Source organism: Ambystoma mexicanum, chromosome 2p (genome assembly GCF_040938575.1).
Source record: "Ambystoma mexicanum isolate Mex_15411 chromosome 2p, UKY_AmexF1_1, whole genome shotgun sequence".
NCBI lineage: Eukaryota > Metazoa > Chordata > Amphibia > Caudata > Ambystomatidae > Ambystoma > Ambystoma mexicanum.
The window spans coordinates 1,133,029,734-1,133,047,387 of record NC_090923.1 but is presented as its reverse complement, the minus strand read 5'-3'; the positions used below and the strand labels follow the sequence as shown (position 1 = coordinate 1,133,047,387).

General features: G+C 47.1%; 1 protein-coding gene across 4 annotated transcripts in view; it reads right to left on the bottom strand.

Moving 5' to 3' along the window:
• Window positions 1-17,654, bottom strand: part of EML3 (EMAP like 3) — a 743,130-nt gene that overhangs the window by 266,661 nt on the left and 458,815 nt on the right. For all 4 annotated transcript variants that reach the window (XM_069645189.1, XM_069645191.1, XM_069645188.1 and 1 more), the window contains 2 exons: window positions 7,819-7,970; window positions 1,224-1,349 (listed from right to left, as the gene is read on the bottom strand). In XM_069645189.1, the coding sequence (XP_069501290.1) occupies window positions 1,224-1,349; window positions 7,819-7,970 (278 nt within the window). The remainder of the gene's footprint in view (window positions 1-1,223; window positions 1,350-7,818; window positions 7,971-17,654) is intronic.

The window sequence follows — 17,654 nt, the reverse complement described above, 5'->3', positions numbered from 1 at the left end:
CAGTACCAAAGTAATCAGTGCTTTCCCACCAAGGGTACCAACAATTTTCTACCGGAAAGTACTTTAAACTTATAATCATAATTTTTCATTTATAACGCGCTTAATACCAAGAGTGGTTTCTAAGCGCGGGATCAGGATTCAAACCTGTGTTGAGCTGCGTTACGCTGCCCATGAGCTATCCTTCCTGCCCATGAGGAAACTGCCCTTACCGCTGAGGAAAGACTCCTTTGTTGGCATTGATGTCAGAAAAATTTCTGATATCGAGGGGAGTTTGCTCCACAGGGAAGTTGGGATAATAATAGAGCACAAATACTGACTGCTACAAATGTCCCAAGCACTGGACATTCACCTTCTGAGAATCAGCCTTTAAGAAATGTCCCCCAACACCAATGCACTTTTTAAAGATGGTCTTGAAAGATATATAACAAAGGGAGGCACCGCTGTGAACGAATATTTAAATACTTACTAAAAAAGCCAAATAAAGTAGAAGGGGTGGAACCCTCAAAACGATTGCCTAGGTAAGTGAAAAATACAGTGCAATAAAAGAAGCATTGCAGAGCAGTAGCAAATCATGACTCCCCTGGTGAGTGGAAAAATGTGTGTTGGGTTGTGGCGGTTGGTACTGTGTACATAGAACGAGTGGAGGAGGCATGTGGAAGGGCACCGAGCATGTGAGGCCAAGGTTATGTAAAGTTGGATCATGTCCTGTGAAGGCAGGCTATCCCAACCAGTTGAAAAGGATGGAGAGCAGGTGACACAGAAATATATTTTTACAGTGTTTTATGTGAGGTGTATTGTGTTGCGTATGTCTTCGGGGTTAAATGCACTTTAGTAAAAAACAATTCCGTCACAAAATAGAATACAGACTGGTCTGCAACGTTATACTTTGAGTGCGTTGGTCTAATTTGGTTGATACCCTGTTCTCCCACCAAGGATAGGTCTCTTCTAACCCCTCAACAGATGGCACCAGAAAAACCTCCCTAAGAGTGGGGTAGGGGTGCGTAACCTGTACAGGGGTCAGGTGCATTCCTTGATTTGTAGTTCTCTGGGGGTGCCTGCTCATGGGTTAGTGAGCATTCGTGGACATGCACCAATGCATACACATACACACAAAGATGCACACAGACACTCAAATAATGCCACAGTGATGGTTAGTATATCCCATCCCTGAATCCTATCATTCCGCAGTCGACGTTCTCACTCTCACTCAGTTCCTACCATACCTGTATAATGGGGGTGAATCCTTCTGCAAAGCTTCCTCGAAGAAGTGCGTTGCGGGTGGTGCCAACCAGGAGCTCTGTGCCAGTCCCCTCAGCCATAGCTCGAACAGCCCCAAAGCGTTCAGGAATCTAGGGAGAGCAATGGACAGTGCTTGAGGTAGAGCCAGGCATTTTGTCAAGAGGTTTCCCTATATATCAAGGTTGGCTAATGTTCAAATAAATGTGTGTAGAGAGTGTGGGAACCTTGTTGACACATGTAGGGACTTGGCATGTATGGTACAGGTAGTTATGAATGACACAGGCTTATGTTTATGTACATAGCTTGCAGGTGAAAGCAGCCAAACATTGGAACTCCCTGCCACCCTCCTTAAGGACACCTCAGTCTTACCCCCACTTTAGACGCAATTACATTCAGTGGATAAAAGACAACGACCAATAACTATCCTATGCATACTTGTAAATCTGTATATCTTGAAACAGTTTTCTACTGTATTTGTCGTAACTTCTGCAACCATGTATACACTGCAATTACTGTACAGCACTGTAACCAAGCTAAGAATAACCTTGCTGCTCTTGCGCCCGTATACCTTCGTGTCTGGCACGCACTATAAATGAATAAACATGAAACATGAAACACACATTTCTCAAGACCACTTGACTTTGATGAGCCAAACGGCTGTGCAGAAGGTGCCTGGTGTGATTAGTTGCAGAAGAAGTCTGGGCCTGTAAGCTCTGATTCAGGGAAGGTGTTTGCAGTATGTGTACAATTTAAGGTGACGTATTTGATGATCTGTTTGTGTGTAAAGCGCAACCCACCCACGGGTATTTCTGTGCTGTCCAACATAAGGAAGTCTATAACCAAAAACGAATGAGTTACTAGCAGGAAAAAGATGTATGATCTACAGACTGCAAGTCGCAAGAGGAGTGCTTTGATCCTCTTCCATAAGGGCATGAGATTTGGGATCTGCCTAAGTTCCTTCAGGATGGCATTTGAGTAATGAGCCACTAAAACACCAAAGGATTTGCCCATTGCATTGGAGTGTGAACGTTACAGACTGACACTTTGAGGGCCGACAAGAGGTACGCTGTAGAAGACAGTGTTTGAAATACCTTTGGCTTGCCCATATAGGATTTTTGAGTCTGGGGAAAATAATTTAAACAATAATCCTAGCACTCATTGGTAGCCAGCACAGGTGCCTAAGAACTGCTGTAATATGGATTAGTTGAGGTGCACAGGTAAAAATGTGTACCGCTGACTTCAGTAAGGACTGGAGACGCTGTACCAACTGTTGAAAAGCTCCAAGATATAGAGAGGTACAAAAGTCTATCTTGGACCCAATGCCATGAGCTAGTAAAGCACAATGAAGCTCAATAAGGAAGGGTCTCAGTTGTTGTAGCAACATTACGTCATAATTTAGTGAGCAGGAAATATTGGATACTTGTGCATACGTAAGGTGAAGTCCAAGAATATCCTCAAAGGGCTTATGTTGCTTCAACGAAATATGCATACTATGCGATGCTGTATGCGATGGTCATATGGGGCTGTGCCATCTTAATGAGTGTTGGCAGCATATAGGGAGAGGCAACAAAGAAGCTTCAGTTTTCTCCTGGTTCAGGCAGAGCTAATTCTCCTTATGCAGGACTGAAATGCTGCAGGATCCTGCTCCTACCTGAAAATAATCTGCGCATAGTCTGGATAGTGTTGCCATCATTCACAAGCAATATCATGCAATGGTTTCAAATAAGTGCTGAACAAAAGGGGGGACAGACATGATCACTGAGGAAATCCGGACTCAATAAATTCAGCCGCATCAGCTTCAAGAGCAGCTATTTTTACTGTTCCCCAGAAATGAAGAGGCCCAGCAAGCGGTCTTCTCTGACACTTTTTCTACCTCTGAAAGATGATCGATTAGAATGGAGTGATCAAGTGTGTCGTATGCAGCAGATAAGTCCAGCAACACATGAAGACCCAACTTCCTTTCATCAAGGATCTGCAGAGGCGATTGATTAAGGGTACGCTTGGTACTTCTATTTACTCTAACTGGACTGACCACCACTGAGCGGCTGATTATTTCCCATGGCTGTCTGATGTTGCAAATATGAAATTCTATCTAACATCTTTAACATAAAGGGCACATCTGTGATTGGATGGAAATGTGTACAGTTAGTGGTGTACAATGAGGACTTTTCTTTAGCACCTACGTGACCCAGCCTGCCTTCAGTTTGTCCGCAACATGATATTCCCTAAAGGAAGCATTTATAAACCGAGTAACAGTGTAAGCTAAAGTCCCCTCACGTTCTTGTACCCCAAAAAGGCAAGGATCACTTGGGCATGTGGTAGGTTTAAAGTAAGTGATAACAGCTGTCCCATCAGATGCAGTGACCGGCCCAAAATCAAAGGCTGTAATATTTTGAGAGGCAAGTGGACTCTAAGTTCAGATCTAGGGGCAACTCCATCCTCACCATCCTAGGGGGAAGCAAATTCCGCAGCACGCATTCTGTACCCAACTTTTTCTATTTCATTGTGGAAATGCCTCTGTATTTCACTGCACCAAGCCACTGATGATTGAACTGATTGGTCTGTGGGTTGGTTGGGAATGACAGGGAGTCATCTGCACATACTGTGCGCACTAGTTACCAATCTGCAGAGAGTGCCTCTTTGAATGGATCCTCTCAGCACTGTGGTAATGAGGTCCCAATCCTAGGCAGACCAGTTTCTTGTAAGGATTCCCTGGATCACTGAGTAGTAGCAGTGGCCGAGAAGTCAAGGAGCAGGAAGGATAAGAATACAGAGAAATAGAATATCACTTTGAATAAAAAGTGATTATGAAAAGAAACGTCATATCTCAGGTGACTGGGTGCAATGCTACAAGCAAGTAATGCAGTTTTATTTCTTTATTTTTATTGTAGTTAGGTAAAACATATGCAATTAAAACAGAAAATCATTACATGTCAGTTACATTACAGCTCACACTATTCCATATATAATGACAATTAAAAAAAGAAGACAAAAAAAAGGAAAAGACCAAGAGCTCCCATAATACAACAGAAGTCCGCCAACCACACACATCCGCTAGAGGAGGCAGGCACATTTCAGCAGGTTTAATACTCCCATGGTTAATTTATTATTATGGCTAGAGGAGGCCGTGCCAAAAATCAGAAGTCGGAAACCATTCTTCGCCACAAACAAAATGAGAGAGGAGTCTAACTCTCACTTCTTTAAATGCTGAATAATCGGTTACAATGTGCCTGAGAGTTTGAACCTTCCCTGTGCCACACTGTAGACACAGACCATCTTCTGTGCCTGAATTATCTCGAAAAGTTAGATCTTTCCTTGGGATCTGGACATTTGATAATATAGCCCGGAAAAGAACACCTGGATTTATCAAGGAACGAGAATGATTTAGCCAATTTCACATCTCGAACCTTATCAATTATTTTAATCCAGTCTTGATCAAGGAGTGAATTTTTCACACTCTCTGGGTTTCCCACCAAGTCCTCAGTGGTTTTATCCAGCTGACTCAGACAATTCATAGCAATCTCTTTCCTTTTCATCAGTTCGAGGGAATTTCCCTGGCTAAGATAGACTGCCACGTCTTCGTAGAGTGAGCCTCTCCTGGGTGTCATGATAGAACGAAAGAGAGACAGTATCTTCTGCTCCAACAGAGCCGCCAAGGAAGACGAGCCTAGCTCATATCTCTCATAATGCAGTTTTGCAAAGTCTCATGGGGCGGCATTTGGGCGTGAAGCTATTTGCTGAGGTCAATCACAAAGTCAAAGTGTGACTTTAAGATTCAAAGTATGGAATTTTTTACCCGAGTGTGGTCCTTTAAAGGCTCAACCAGGATTAATTCTCTCATATGGAGAAACAGGAGAGATGGACTGACTTCTGGTTGGTTGTTCGGGAAACTGGTGTAGATGCTGAGAGGCACCCAGCATTAAATACAGGACCCAATGTTACCAGATAGGATACAATGCTACTGACCAGACTTTTCTGAAGGCTATACGGGCACTGGGAACCTAACAATTCAGGTATCTTTGGCTATTTATAATGGCTGACAAACAACGCTCAGGGCCAGGCAAAGTGAGAAGTCACCTGCAGAGTTACAGTGTTTCACGGTAGTGACAAGCAGTTGGAGCTGGTGAATAATGCAGCTGTCTGGTTCACTAAAGGCATACCTCTGGTGCCGTTGAAGTATGCAGTGTCAGCAAAGACAGTTCAGGTGCAAGACAAATTCCTCAGAGTCCTGGTGTTACTTTGCAGAACTTTGCTGTTCTTTTTCTCAGGGAGCAACCACTTGCCTCTGGGCTCAGCTGGTTGCTGCTGCTCTTGGTATTTCGTGATTTTGCAATTTCATATTGGGTTCTACATAGAAGTGAACATCTAGGCTACCATGGAAGTAGATGTCCTGAGAACTTGCAATTCAACTGTGCATCTTTGATCAATTCAGGTGATTGCTTTTTACTGGGTTCGCTTTGGTGGGTCGAAGAAGCACTGGGTCTACAGGTGCTAGACAGAGCTTCACCATCGGAACAGTTCTCAGAACAGTATACTTACCAGCAGATCTTACTTACTGTCCATGCAATGTTGGCTTACTGTTCTGTAATTCCATTTGTGACAAGATGGGGATGTAGACTGTTCAATGAATTAGGAATCTGGGAGATAAAAGATTTCTGAAATTCCAATCAGAGGGCTGAATCCAATCTAATGTTTTGCAGCCACCTAATTACTGGTGCTACCGCACTGAATGTTTGCTGACTTTCTCTGCCGGTGTAGATTCGGGATTGAATCCAGGCAACCTCCACAATCTTACAAATTTTGGTTTGGGAAACTGTAGCCATCACTCTCCGTGGCAGGCAGCAGCCGTGATCCTACATAGTAACATCAGTATCTCATTAGAAACTTTAGAATATGCTAGCAATAGTACCAGTTCTTCGAACGGGTTCTGTAGACAGACATGATAACACTCTCATTAATTGTTAAAAGTGAATAATCCTGTAGGTCGCTGTTCCGCCTTACCCTGGCGTGGTGCAGTTTCTTGCGGTGCAAATATCTCAGAAATCTTGCATCCAAGTGCCCTGAAACGTGGGTTTTGTTCCGGGTCTCAGGGCAGGTTGAGAAACAACATTTTATCTTTCCATTCCCGGTGAACATGGTTTATGGCTACATCGGCAGGCACCATCTTACAAAAATCCTCTGGAAAAGTAATTTGACCTGATGCAGCAAAAACTGGGAAACTTCTGGAATGGTACCTGTCTTCACCTTCGCCTTTCAGGTCCATTCACCTCTCGCACATGTTTTGTTTCCCTTCCCCGTGAACATGGTTTACGTCTTTGTCGGCGGGCCACACACCCACAAATACATTTTAACTTTTGCTGAAATCCGAGGAAAGGGGTGGGGTGTCCAAATGTCATGTAGCCAGTAAGGCCCGAAGGGTCGTAACAGGTATCTATGCAAAACCTGGTGCAGATTGGTGAAATGATGTGGCATTGTATGAGGAACAACGCTTCACTAAGCCACAAACCCACAAACAAATGCCATGTAGCCAGTAATGTCTGGAGGGTCCTAACAGGAAACTATGTATAATGTGTTGCAGACTGGTGAAATGGTATGGAATTGTATAAAGAACATTACTTTGTGTCACAAACCCACACATAACTTTTGAATGTTATATATATATATATAGATTAGATTTTGTACTGGATTTACATCAGTGTTCTCAATGAGGACACATCCAAGGAAGCAAGCTGTATAATTCATAGACGCTGCTGCCAACCAGTGAAGAAAACGCAGACAGTTGTGCATGTAGAATAATACCCTGAAATGCTTAGGGCCTCTAAGGGGCATGTTCAGGATTTATGACCTTAAATGAGTACTCATCATAAAAAACAGAGGTATCGCCTTACGCACAGTGTATGACTTTCAATCTCAGAGTGTGGATGTTTTGTGCAGTAACACAGTGTGCATTAGGCTTGTAGATATAGGTAGCGGGTTGGCATACAGTGACAGATGAGATGTTGGTAGACAGAGGACATGTTACCTTACAGTGACAGGTAAGGCGTTTGAAGACAAGACGCAATTTGGCTAGAGTAACAGGTCGGTTCAGTTCAATCAGCCGGCAAGTAGTTTTGCAGGGAGAGTTGCAATGTTTGTGGTGTGCTGTGGGCTGGTTCTTTAATAGTGAGAGGTGAGGTTTTTATCCAGACATTGCATTGGCACCCAGAAGGAGGACATGTTTGCAGCCAATTTAGGAGGGTGCATGTTGATAGATGAGTTGTTTGCAGATGATTAAAAGTGACACAGATTAGATGTTTTAACGTCTCTTCCCATTCTACTTGCATTGACAGATAATTCCTTTGGATGTGGTGGATAGACTGGTTAGCAGTGACGCGGCTGAAACAGGGTGCATGGTGGTGGGCAGTTACAGGCACAGTGTTTGCAGCTAGTGTGCAGGTTGGCTTGAAGTGGCAGTTGGGTCTTTTGCAGAATGTTTGCAAGTTGGTTGGCAGTGGCGCAGGTGAGGTGTTTGCAGACGATGGGTGAGTGGATTAGTCTGAAGATACACGTATCATATAGCATTACATTCCTCATTTTTACCTCTATTTCCCGCTCCACTGTAAGCGTTGGACTCCACTGGATTATCTTCCGATCCTTGCCTCCACCACTCAGCACTGACCCCGAACGTAGAAGACAAAGCGAGAAAATGCTGCCCTCGTGGGCCTTTGTCTGCTTGACAATCTGAAAGGTCTCTAGAAGAAAGGAGAAGAAGCATATTAAGCCCCAGAATCCTACAAGGGGCAAGAGATCTTCCGGGAAACTGAGATGTTCTTGCCACACCTGACAAGGGGGAAGTTAATTCATCTGCTAGCCCAGATGCCTCAGGGCTTCTCAGGGTTAGGGTGGCTAGCAACTCAGTCAGATAGAGGAGACCTACTTGCCACTTCTCTCAGTGGCCCTGCGACACCCTCAGCCAATACAAATCTCTTTCTCTCCTTTAAGGGGACTGGGACTTTCAACCAGGCCTGACCTCCATACAAAGGGCCAGAAACACCAATCAGTCAGTGCAGATCTCCTCACAGGGGCCAGAGATTACCTCAACCAGCACAGCACAGATTTAACCACATTTTCCCCAAAAGGGACGAGGAAATTATTGCGCCAGCACAGCTCTACCTTCCTCTTCCCACAAGATCCAAGCAATTCCACCCTCCAGCACAGATCTCTCTACCAGAAATCCAGCAGCTCTATGACACAGATCGCCTAACTTCCCTCCAGTGGGTGCCATTCACTGCTTCAGCCTGCAGAGATCTTGTGCCTTTCCTCACATGAGACAGCAACTTATTTAGCTACTCTGACATTCACACTTCTCCCCTACCAAGGGTAGAGAAAAACACTAAGACAGCAACAATGTATGTCTCTGCCTCTCTCCACAATGGAGCAGTGACTACATCAAACAGAACACACCCTCTTGCCTCTCCCCATCAGGAATCCAACAAGGCCACCTGCCAGCAAATAACCTTACCTTAAAATGACTGGTGACTATGACAACCTAGCACATACAAACAAAAAAGAGGGAAAGAGAATTCCCCCTAGCTCGCCTACCACTGAGGTGGAGGCAGTAGGCCAAATCCCCGAACCTGACGAGGAAGAGGGGTTGCCTGAAGTTCTCAACTCACATGACCATCCCTAACAGCAGAGTTTACTTGCAGAAGGGGGTCCATGTAGGGAAGAGTTTAGTAAGGGCCAGCGTGAGTGTCCATCTTTAGAAGGCCTCAGGAGACAGGCCTGTTCCCAGTTTCAGGGTGAAGCTACTGGGACACAGAGAATTTATTGGGAAGGAGGGCTTCTGTACACTGAGCCTACAGAGTCCTCTGAAGGAGACCATAGGAAGTTGGTGATTCCCCTTCAGGGGAGACCCTTCCTCCTGCAACTGGCGCATGAAATCCCCATGCAGGTCGTCTTGGGATCAAGAAGACCAAGGAGAGGCTATCCATGCACTTCTACTAGCCTAAGATGGGAGCCCAGGTAGAAAGCCATTGCCAGAGTTTTGACTCTTGCCATGTTTCTGGTAAAAGTGGTGCAGAAATTCAGGCAATGTGGATCGAGTGTGGCGTCTCCTAAATGTTTTCATGAGCTTATCATCCACAATGGCTTACTTGAGAGATTTAACAGAACTCTAAAAAGCATGATTGGAGCTCTAGAGGAGCTCCAGAAGAGAAAGTGGCATCTCCTTCTGCCATGCTTACTCTTTGCTTATAGAGAGATAAGTCAAGAAGGGGTTGGCTTCAGTCCCTTTGAACTTCGTTTTGGTCACCGCGTCAAGAGACCCCTTGCGATAGTCAAGGAAGGATGGGAACCCCCTGTCACTACAAATCTGGTGGACTATGTGCTTGGCTTAAGAAAGAGGATAGCTCTTCTGATGGCTCAGGCCAATGATAAGTTGAAGGCTGGTCAGGCTTTGGTAAAACATTGGTATGACCAGAAGGTTTCTCTTGTTCATTTTACTTCAGCCCAAGAAGAAAGCCCTAATCATGAACCCTATAAAACCTGGAGCATTGCATGACAGATGGCCAGGCCCTTACAAAGTAGTAGAGCAACTTGATGAGGTGAACTATTTGGTGGACCTTGGGAGAACTGGTCAGACTCCCAAAGTCTTTCACATAAATAGACTGAAGGCATTTTTCCCTAGAATGGAAAAGGCTGCTCTGCTTCCAGCTTCAGATAGGGCAGAGGGGGAATCTGAACTTCTTCCCAACCAGTTTCAGGGTAGTCCTTCAGGTGGCTCCATTGAGGGTGTCATATTGACCCCTCAAATGACTTCTAAGCAGCAAGGTGAGGTAAAACCTTGCTTCAACAATTTTCCCCCTTGTTCTCACTTACTCCAGATTTGACATCTTGGTGCAAACTTGATATTGACACTGGAGATATGATATGATATGGCATTGGCATTTATAACGCGCCTATACACAAGTGTTACAAGGCGCGACGAGGCAAGGGAGGGGAAACAGAGGGAAGACAGAGACAACGATCCTACTGGACCAGGTGACATTGAGATCGAGCAAGTGCAGGGGAGGGGGGTCTACCAAATGCAGGAGTTATAGAATGTCAGACAAAGTAAGAACCCACATTAAGTCTGAGGTCAACAAGATGTTGGATCTTGGGGTGATTGAGCTTTCTAGCAGTCCTTGGTCCAGTCCTGTGGTTCTGGTTCCAAAAGCAGGTACATCTAATTCTGCGTGGATTATAGAGCTCTGAAGGCTGTCACTAAGACAGATGCTCACCCCCTACCAAGGAAGGATGAATTGGTAGACAAGCTGGATGCTTCCAAGTATCTCTGCACTTTTGATCTCACTGCAGGGTATTGGCGAATTGCCCTGACAGAAAATGCCAAAGAAAAGACATCATTGTCAACTCCATAAGGTCCTTACCAGTTATGGACCATGCCCTTTGGATTGAAGAATGCACCTGCCACTTCCCAGAGGCTAGTTAACCCTGTTCTGAATGGGTTAGATGATTTCTGCATAGCATATCTTGATGATATAGCAGTCTTCAGCCCCACTTGGGAGGAACATGTGAAGCACCTCAGGATTGTGTTGCAGGCTTTTCAGAAGGCCCATCTCACCATAAAGTCAACCAAGTGTCACATTGGTCAGGGGTCAGTGGTCTACCTTGGACATGAGGTTCGTGGGGGCAAGATTCAGCCTTGTCCCACTAGAGTACAGGCTGTACAGGACTGGGCAACCCCCACTACCCAAACCCAAGTGAGATCTTCCCTAGGCCGCACTGGGTACTATCGGAATTTCATGGCAGACTATGGTACCATAGCTGCCCCTCTGACTGCTCACAACTCCTAAGAAGCACAAGAAGGTAGCTTGAAGTGAGGAGTGTGAGAAGGCCTTCCAAGGCCTCAAGGGTTCCCTTTGCTAGGCCTCTGTTTTCAGGGCATTGACTATAAGAGACCATTCATTGTGTAGACAGATGCCTCTGACACTGTGATAGTAGCAATACTATGACAGCTAGATGAGAAAGGCGGGGACCATCATATAGGTTTTATCAGCCACCAGCTTATGGACAGTGAGCTCAGGTGGTCTACTGTGGAACAATAATGTTTTTGCATTGTGTGGAACCTTAGGGAGTTGAGGCCCTACCTCTACGGGACACACTTCATTGTGCACACTGGCCATAGGCCTTTAAAGTGGCTGTTGAACATGAAGGGAGAGAATCCCAAGTTACTCAGGCGGTCCATAAGGCTCCAAGGGTTTGACTTCAGCATTGAGCACAGGCCAGGTACCCAACATAGCAATGCTGATGGGGTGGCCAGAATGTTTAATTGACCTGAACATGAGACCCATCCATGGGTGGATTAGTTCCCCCTGTCCTTAATCTGGGGGTGGGCAGGACGAGTGTTAGAAAGGTTTTCTCTTTTAGCAACCTTATTCTATGGACCCCCAATTTATTTGCTTTTGGTTTTCACACTGCCCTGACTGTTTACAGTGAAGCAAAGCCTTCAGCTTCACTCCACTGGGCTTTCGCTCACATTTTATGGGGAAACTGACTAGTCGTTAGCACAGTACTGGGAAAGGGTTACATATGATTATAGCAAATTGAGAAATAAATGCAATTCTAGTGGGAAAAACTATTTTTTTTGATCCCCCAAGCCTCTATTTACCGATGCTTCTAGCCCCACCCTGAACCACCCGCACACCTTTTATCCCCTTACCCCAAACCCTATATATTTAGCATTCGGTATTTTCTTTGGTAAAATTGCATTTGTTATTTCCTATTCAAAACAATTACTGCATACCCTGGGAAACTATGTTTCCCTTAGTGGTTTTACTTTGTTACTTTTTATGGTAACTTTTTATCATTGCACAATGCATGTTACAAAACAGTACAATGGGGTTTGTTTTGTAGGATCTTTAACTAAACTCAAAGGGATTTTTTGGTTACCTAAGTTGTTCCTAAGGAAAAACTGCTGGCATCAATTACTTTTTACTATACCTTTTGTTAGCTTTACTGCATTTACCGCGATTGGCTGCTAATAGTGACTAGTGTCCAAACATGGCCGTGCCACGAGGTTTTTTGTTCGTTCCTTGGCCATCTTGCCTTTCAGCCTTCTTCCTGACTTTCCTGGAAGCTTTATATTCAGGCATGAGACCCCTCTAGGTGACTGTTAAGGAGATTATTGCACCACCCTCCACTGAGGGGTGTGAAAATATCTAACCTAAGAGTGTTTCCATCACAAGGAAAAAACAGACCCTGAAATCCAGGGCTGTGGCAGAGCAGTCAGGCCCCAAGGGAGGGAGGAAGGAAGGCTGGTAGGGAAGTACATGTTTTCCAAATTTCTGTTAGCCAAAGAAAACATCACACACTGGCATACTGAAAAACATACTGTTTATTAAAAACTACACATAAAAACTCTTTCAGGTAAAATAAGTACTAGAGGCTAAACACAACACATAGTAAATATACAGTGCATGTATAAAAAGAATAATGCTTCGGTAAAATCCAGCCCCCTGCAAACACTAAAATGTTAGTCCTCTATCTAGTGATAGACATTGGCTTCATTACAAGTTTATCAGTGCAGGAAATAAGTGGCAGCAATTCCGTTGCTGTAATTATTCCTGACCCGCCAAATTATAATTTTTGGCAGTTCTACCAACAGCAGAATTAATGCTGTAATAAATTCTTCGATTTTCGGAAGAAAGGTGGCAGATTCTCCTCCAGATTGTTCCTGAGGTAAATCTTTCACTTTACCTCCAAAAATCGACGGATGTAGCGCAGCGGTAATTCCGCTGATGGAAAATCCAACAAAAATCCCAATGGAGTCCTATACACTCCAGAAATGGTGAATTACCACCACTTGTAATACTGTCATAACTCCATGGGACCAAGTGGCGGTAACAGTAATTGCGTTTTGCCAGTGTTTCGGCAGACTTACTGCTGGAATTACCGCCAAACGCGTAATGATGCCCACTGAATGGGGCGGGAACAAATGGGGAACCCTAGACAACAATAATATACATTAAGGTAATCATGATCAGGACCTCATGTGCAAACACAGAACACAGTCACAGTATTTCTTGCAATCTAGGGAAGGGACGGCGGGAGGGTAGAACACTTAAGAACACACAGCCAGGAGCATCCCAAAAGTCAGAACGCACTTAAGCTTATAGAACCAACTCATTACACTCCTAGAAACATTGATACAATTACACATTACAATAATACATTGGCCCTCATTACGACCCTGGCGGAAAGCGACTGACCGGAGCGCCACAGCGTAAATAGCGTTTCCGCCATTTTACGAAGGAGCAAAGTGCGGCCCATTCCGACCCATCGGGCACGAGCACCACGGCATGGCGGAAGTGCAAAGTCCGCGATGGCGGAAATGACCCCAAAACGGGCCACACCGCCGCCGTACGGCGCCCTAGGTGCAATACCGCCACCCCTCTTAGCGGTCACCGCAGTGTGCGCCTACCGGAAAGTACGGTGGCCGGAAATATACGGAAACGGAAGTTAAAACATGGGCCCGGAACGGGAAACATCCCGGCGTACACCTATAAATACACCAAAACCACACAACCACTAAAATCACTACCCTGAAACACACCCCAACCCGTCAACCACCCTAGCGAAACCAAGAAAAATGGGAAAAGTAGCGAAGAAAGCGTGCGACCGCAAGCGGCAGGTCCACTTCTCCCGTGAGGAACTCACCGTGCTAACAGAGACCCTCCAGGAGAATGCTGCCGTCGTCTTCTCCATGCAAATGACCAGAACGGCACTTGCAAACAAGAAGGCCATATGGGCTCTGGTGGCACAGCGGGTAAGTGCGGTGGGGACCGCACCCCGCACCCCACAGCAATGCCGCAAGCGATGGGACGACCTGCGGATACGCGTCCGCAGCATACTCTCTGCCAACCGCAACATTGCCACAGCCACCGGGGGAGGTCCTGAATCACCCATCAAGTTGACCCCCTGGGAAGAAATCTGTGCCTCCACCATCGGAATGGAGAGCATAGAGGGAGTCGGAGGGATGGAGAAAGGAGTGCAGACATCCGAAGATTCAGGTAGGTGGGCCAAATAAAACAATGCCAAATCCACAAAGTCCATCCATGTGAAGTACCATGCGTCCACATAGTGCAACAGAAACACATGTCCAGGAGAACGTCCACACACATCGGCCTGCAAGCGCACGTTAAAACCCACAATAAATACATAAATAATTAAAAACCCCTAATACACGCACTACACGTGCAGCAGGCACACCCTAACTGCAGGCTGCCAGACAACTGCACCCTCACTCCACACACAAATCAAAGCACCTCCAAGGCCCCGACCCAAATCACCCTCAGGTACCACCCCAATGCATGTGATACAATGCCATTCCAATTCCCACAGACCCATCAATAACCCTCGCCCTCCTTTACTCCACCACAGGGTCCGATCCAAACGACGAGCTACAGGACACCCCTACCAGCACACCTGCAAAGAGGGCCAAGACCAACGGCCAGAGACCCTCCACCTCAGCTGCACGCATCAAGACACGGCAGCAGCACAAATCAGGTGGCAGCACAGAGGAGGGAACATCAACAGGCACACCAGCAGCCAGCATGCCCACAACACCACCACCACAGGTCCCCCCAATGGATGCCACAGAAGGCACTGCCTCTGGTGGCAGCAGCACCATAGGTGACACCCCATTGATGGCAGCATGCTCGGACACAGAAAACGGGGATGCCGAAGTCAGATCCATCCATGACCTGTCCCAATCCCCCTGTCTGTTCCATCCCGTACAACATGAGGATACCACGCAGGGGCACCCACCAGACGACGACTGGCCATCCCCCACAAGCCCTGTGGCAAGGCAACATGAGGACAACAGCCCCTCTGTGACACCCCCGCAAATGGCCATGGCCCAGCAGAGGCAACAGTCCCTCGACCAGTTGATCGAACAACAGCAGCAACTGGCCACACTCCTCAAGGACCATGCCGATGAATGTGGGGGCACTAAGGCAGACATAGAAACATCAACTGAGACACTTAGGGCAGAAATGGAGAGAGGTACAGAGACGCTAAGGGCACAAATTGAGAGAAGCACCGAGAGCCTGAGGGGGGAACTGCATGCGACGTCCAAAGACGTATGTGCCGAACTTGCCGCAGTGCGCCGTGTGCTCACTGAGCTCTCGCAAACCCTTAGGGACATGCATGGACGTGAGCAGGCAGACACATCATCCGTTGCAAGTTCCGTCCAGGGCAGCCCCCAACGTAGATCTGGGAGGAACCTGCGCTCCACAGGCAGGGGTGCCCCTGATACCCGCAGAGGGGGCATGCAATAGCGACAGCCCACTTACAATGAGCATCTTTGGACACTGGTGTTCGGGGGGGAGGTAGGAGGGTGGAGGGGGTGTGTTGGGCTCACTTGGGTGGCGGGTCGATAGGGTGTTCAACATGATATCACATATGCCATAAAAAGTGCACGATCAACCAATGAGAATTGTGGACATTGATCTTTGTGTACTAGGCCATCATAGGCGTACAGTCCATATTGTGCATGTCCCAGACACACGCAGTGCCACGAGTCCCGTGTCCATGTATCAGCCACCAGGCGTGAGTGCTAGAAGCATACATCAATGAGATGCTGACGAATGTCACGGGCCTCCGGTGCCTCGCAGACTCCATGAGGTGCTGCCACATCCCCACCCTCATCATGACCATCATCAGGTGCTTGCAGTTCTGCGTCAGGGGGCATGGGCACATTTCTACGTACGCACATGTTGTGGAGCATGACACATGCCATCACCATCTTTGCAACCTTCTCATGGCGGTACAGGAGTGCCCCGCCAGACCTGCTGAGGCAGCGGAAACGGGTCTTCAGTAGGCCGAATGCCTGTTCAATGACTACACGGCTACGTGAGTGGGCATGGTTGTAGTCCTCCTCATGCTGGTCCCGTGGGTTCCGGACTGGTGTGAGGAGCCATCTCTTCAGTGGATATCCAGCATCACCTGTATGTGGACGAGAAACGTATGATGTGGAATGCCATTGATACGTACGCACACCCCCCCCCCCCCTTCCTGGCAGGTCAATGCCAATTCACATACCCCACATCATCATGCATGTAATGAGACTCACCGAGTAGCCAGGATCTGTTCCCTGCGTGTCGCTCCATGTAGCGTGGTATTGTAGAGTTCCTCAAGACCATCGAATCATGGGTTGATCCAGGGAATCGGGCACAACAATGTGTAATGATCCTGTTGGAGTCACACACCATCTGTACATTCAGGGAATGAAATTGTTTTCGGTTGCGGTACTGGGCCTCCATGGCATGTGGGACGACCAATTCAACATGGGTGCAGTCGATGGCACCAATGCAACCCGGTATGCCGGCAAGTGCATGGAATCCCACTTTTGTGTTGGTTATTTCCTGCTCCGAGCGTGGTAGAGAGATGTAGTCGTCTGCGTGCTTCAGGAGGGCATCGAGCACTTGCAATAGTGTCCGTGAGAACAGTGGCTGAGAAATGCCATGCAACTGTCCGACTGTGTGCTGGTAGGTGCCTGTGGCCAGGAAGTGGAGTACAGACACCACCTTCAGTAGGGGTGGGATGGCGGTTGGGCTATCTATCATGCTGACAAGGTCAGCCTGTGTCATGTCCACAATGGCGGTTATGGTGTCCCGGTCCAGACGGTAGAGGGTGTGGATCTGCTCATCAGTGAGGTTGAACTGATGTGCTCGGAGGCGTGGGATTGCGGGCTGCCTGCGTGGTGGTAGTGGCTGTGCTGGCAGCCCTTGCTGGCCCTGCCTTGGCCTCCTCCTCCTCCTGCGTCTCCTCCGTGCGGCTGGTTGTAGTTGGTGTTCGTCTTCTTCTTGGAGTCGGAGCGCTTGCAGTGCTATCAGGTCCCCCAGGGCCAACATCGCGAGTCCTGCCGGTAGCATTTCGGTGTGGTTGTGGGAGGAGACTGGCTGTGCAATTTATGTGTTTTCAGGCTGTATGGCCTCCACCTGTGGTGATTGATTCCACCTGTGCAAACTGCTCTCCCCTTTGGCCGAGCACGTCCCGCGCACAACGCTGCAATTCGGGGAATTGTATCTTGCTATTGCAATCATGTATTTGTACCCGATGGCCGTGTAAGATTGGTTGATATGTTCATTCTGCTGTGGTCCCATTGTTTCACATACTATCTGTGCAGTCGCGAACTGACTTGTGAGGGGTCAGTGGAACGTAGTACTCGAGTAACGGTGGACCCTCATGCATCACTGCACCGAGGTTCAACGACGGGCGGGGCGTCCCATTCGTGGGTGAAGGCAGTTGCCATTTTCACACACAGCCGCACTCGATGGAATAATTAGTGATTTCAAACGGCCACAGATGCCTTTTCGACGTGATGTTGCAAATGAGGAATTCGAGGGGCGGCGCTTTCGGTTTCCAGCTAGCGG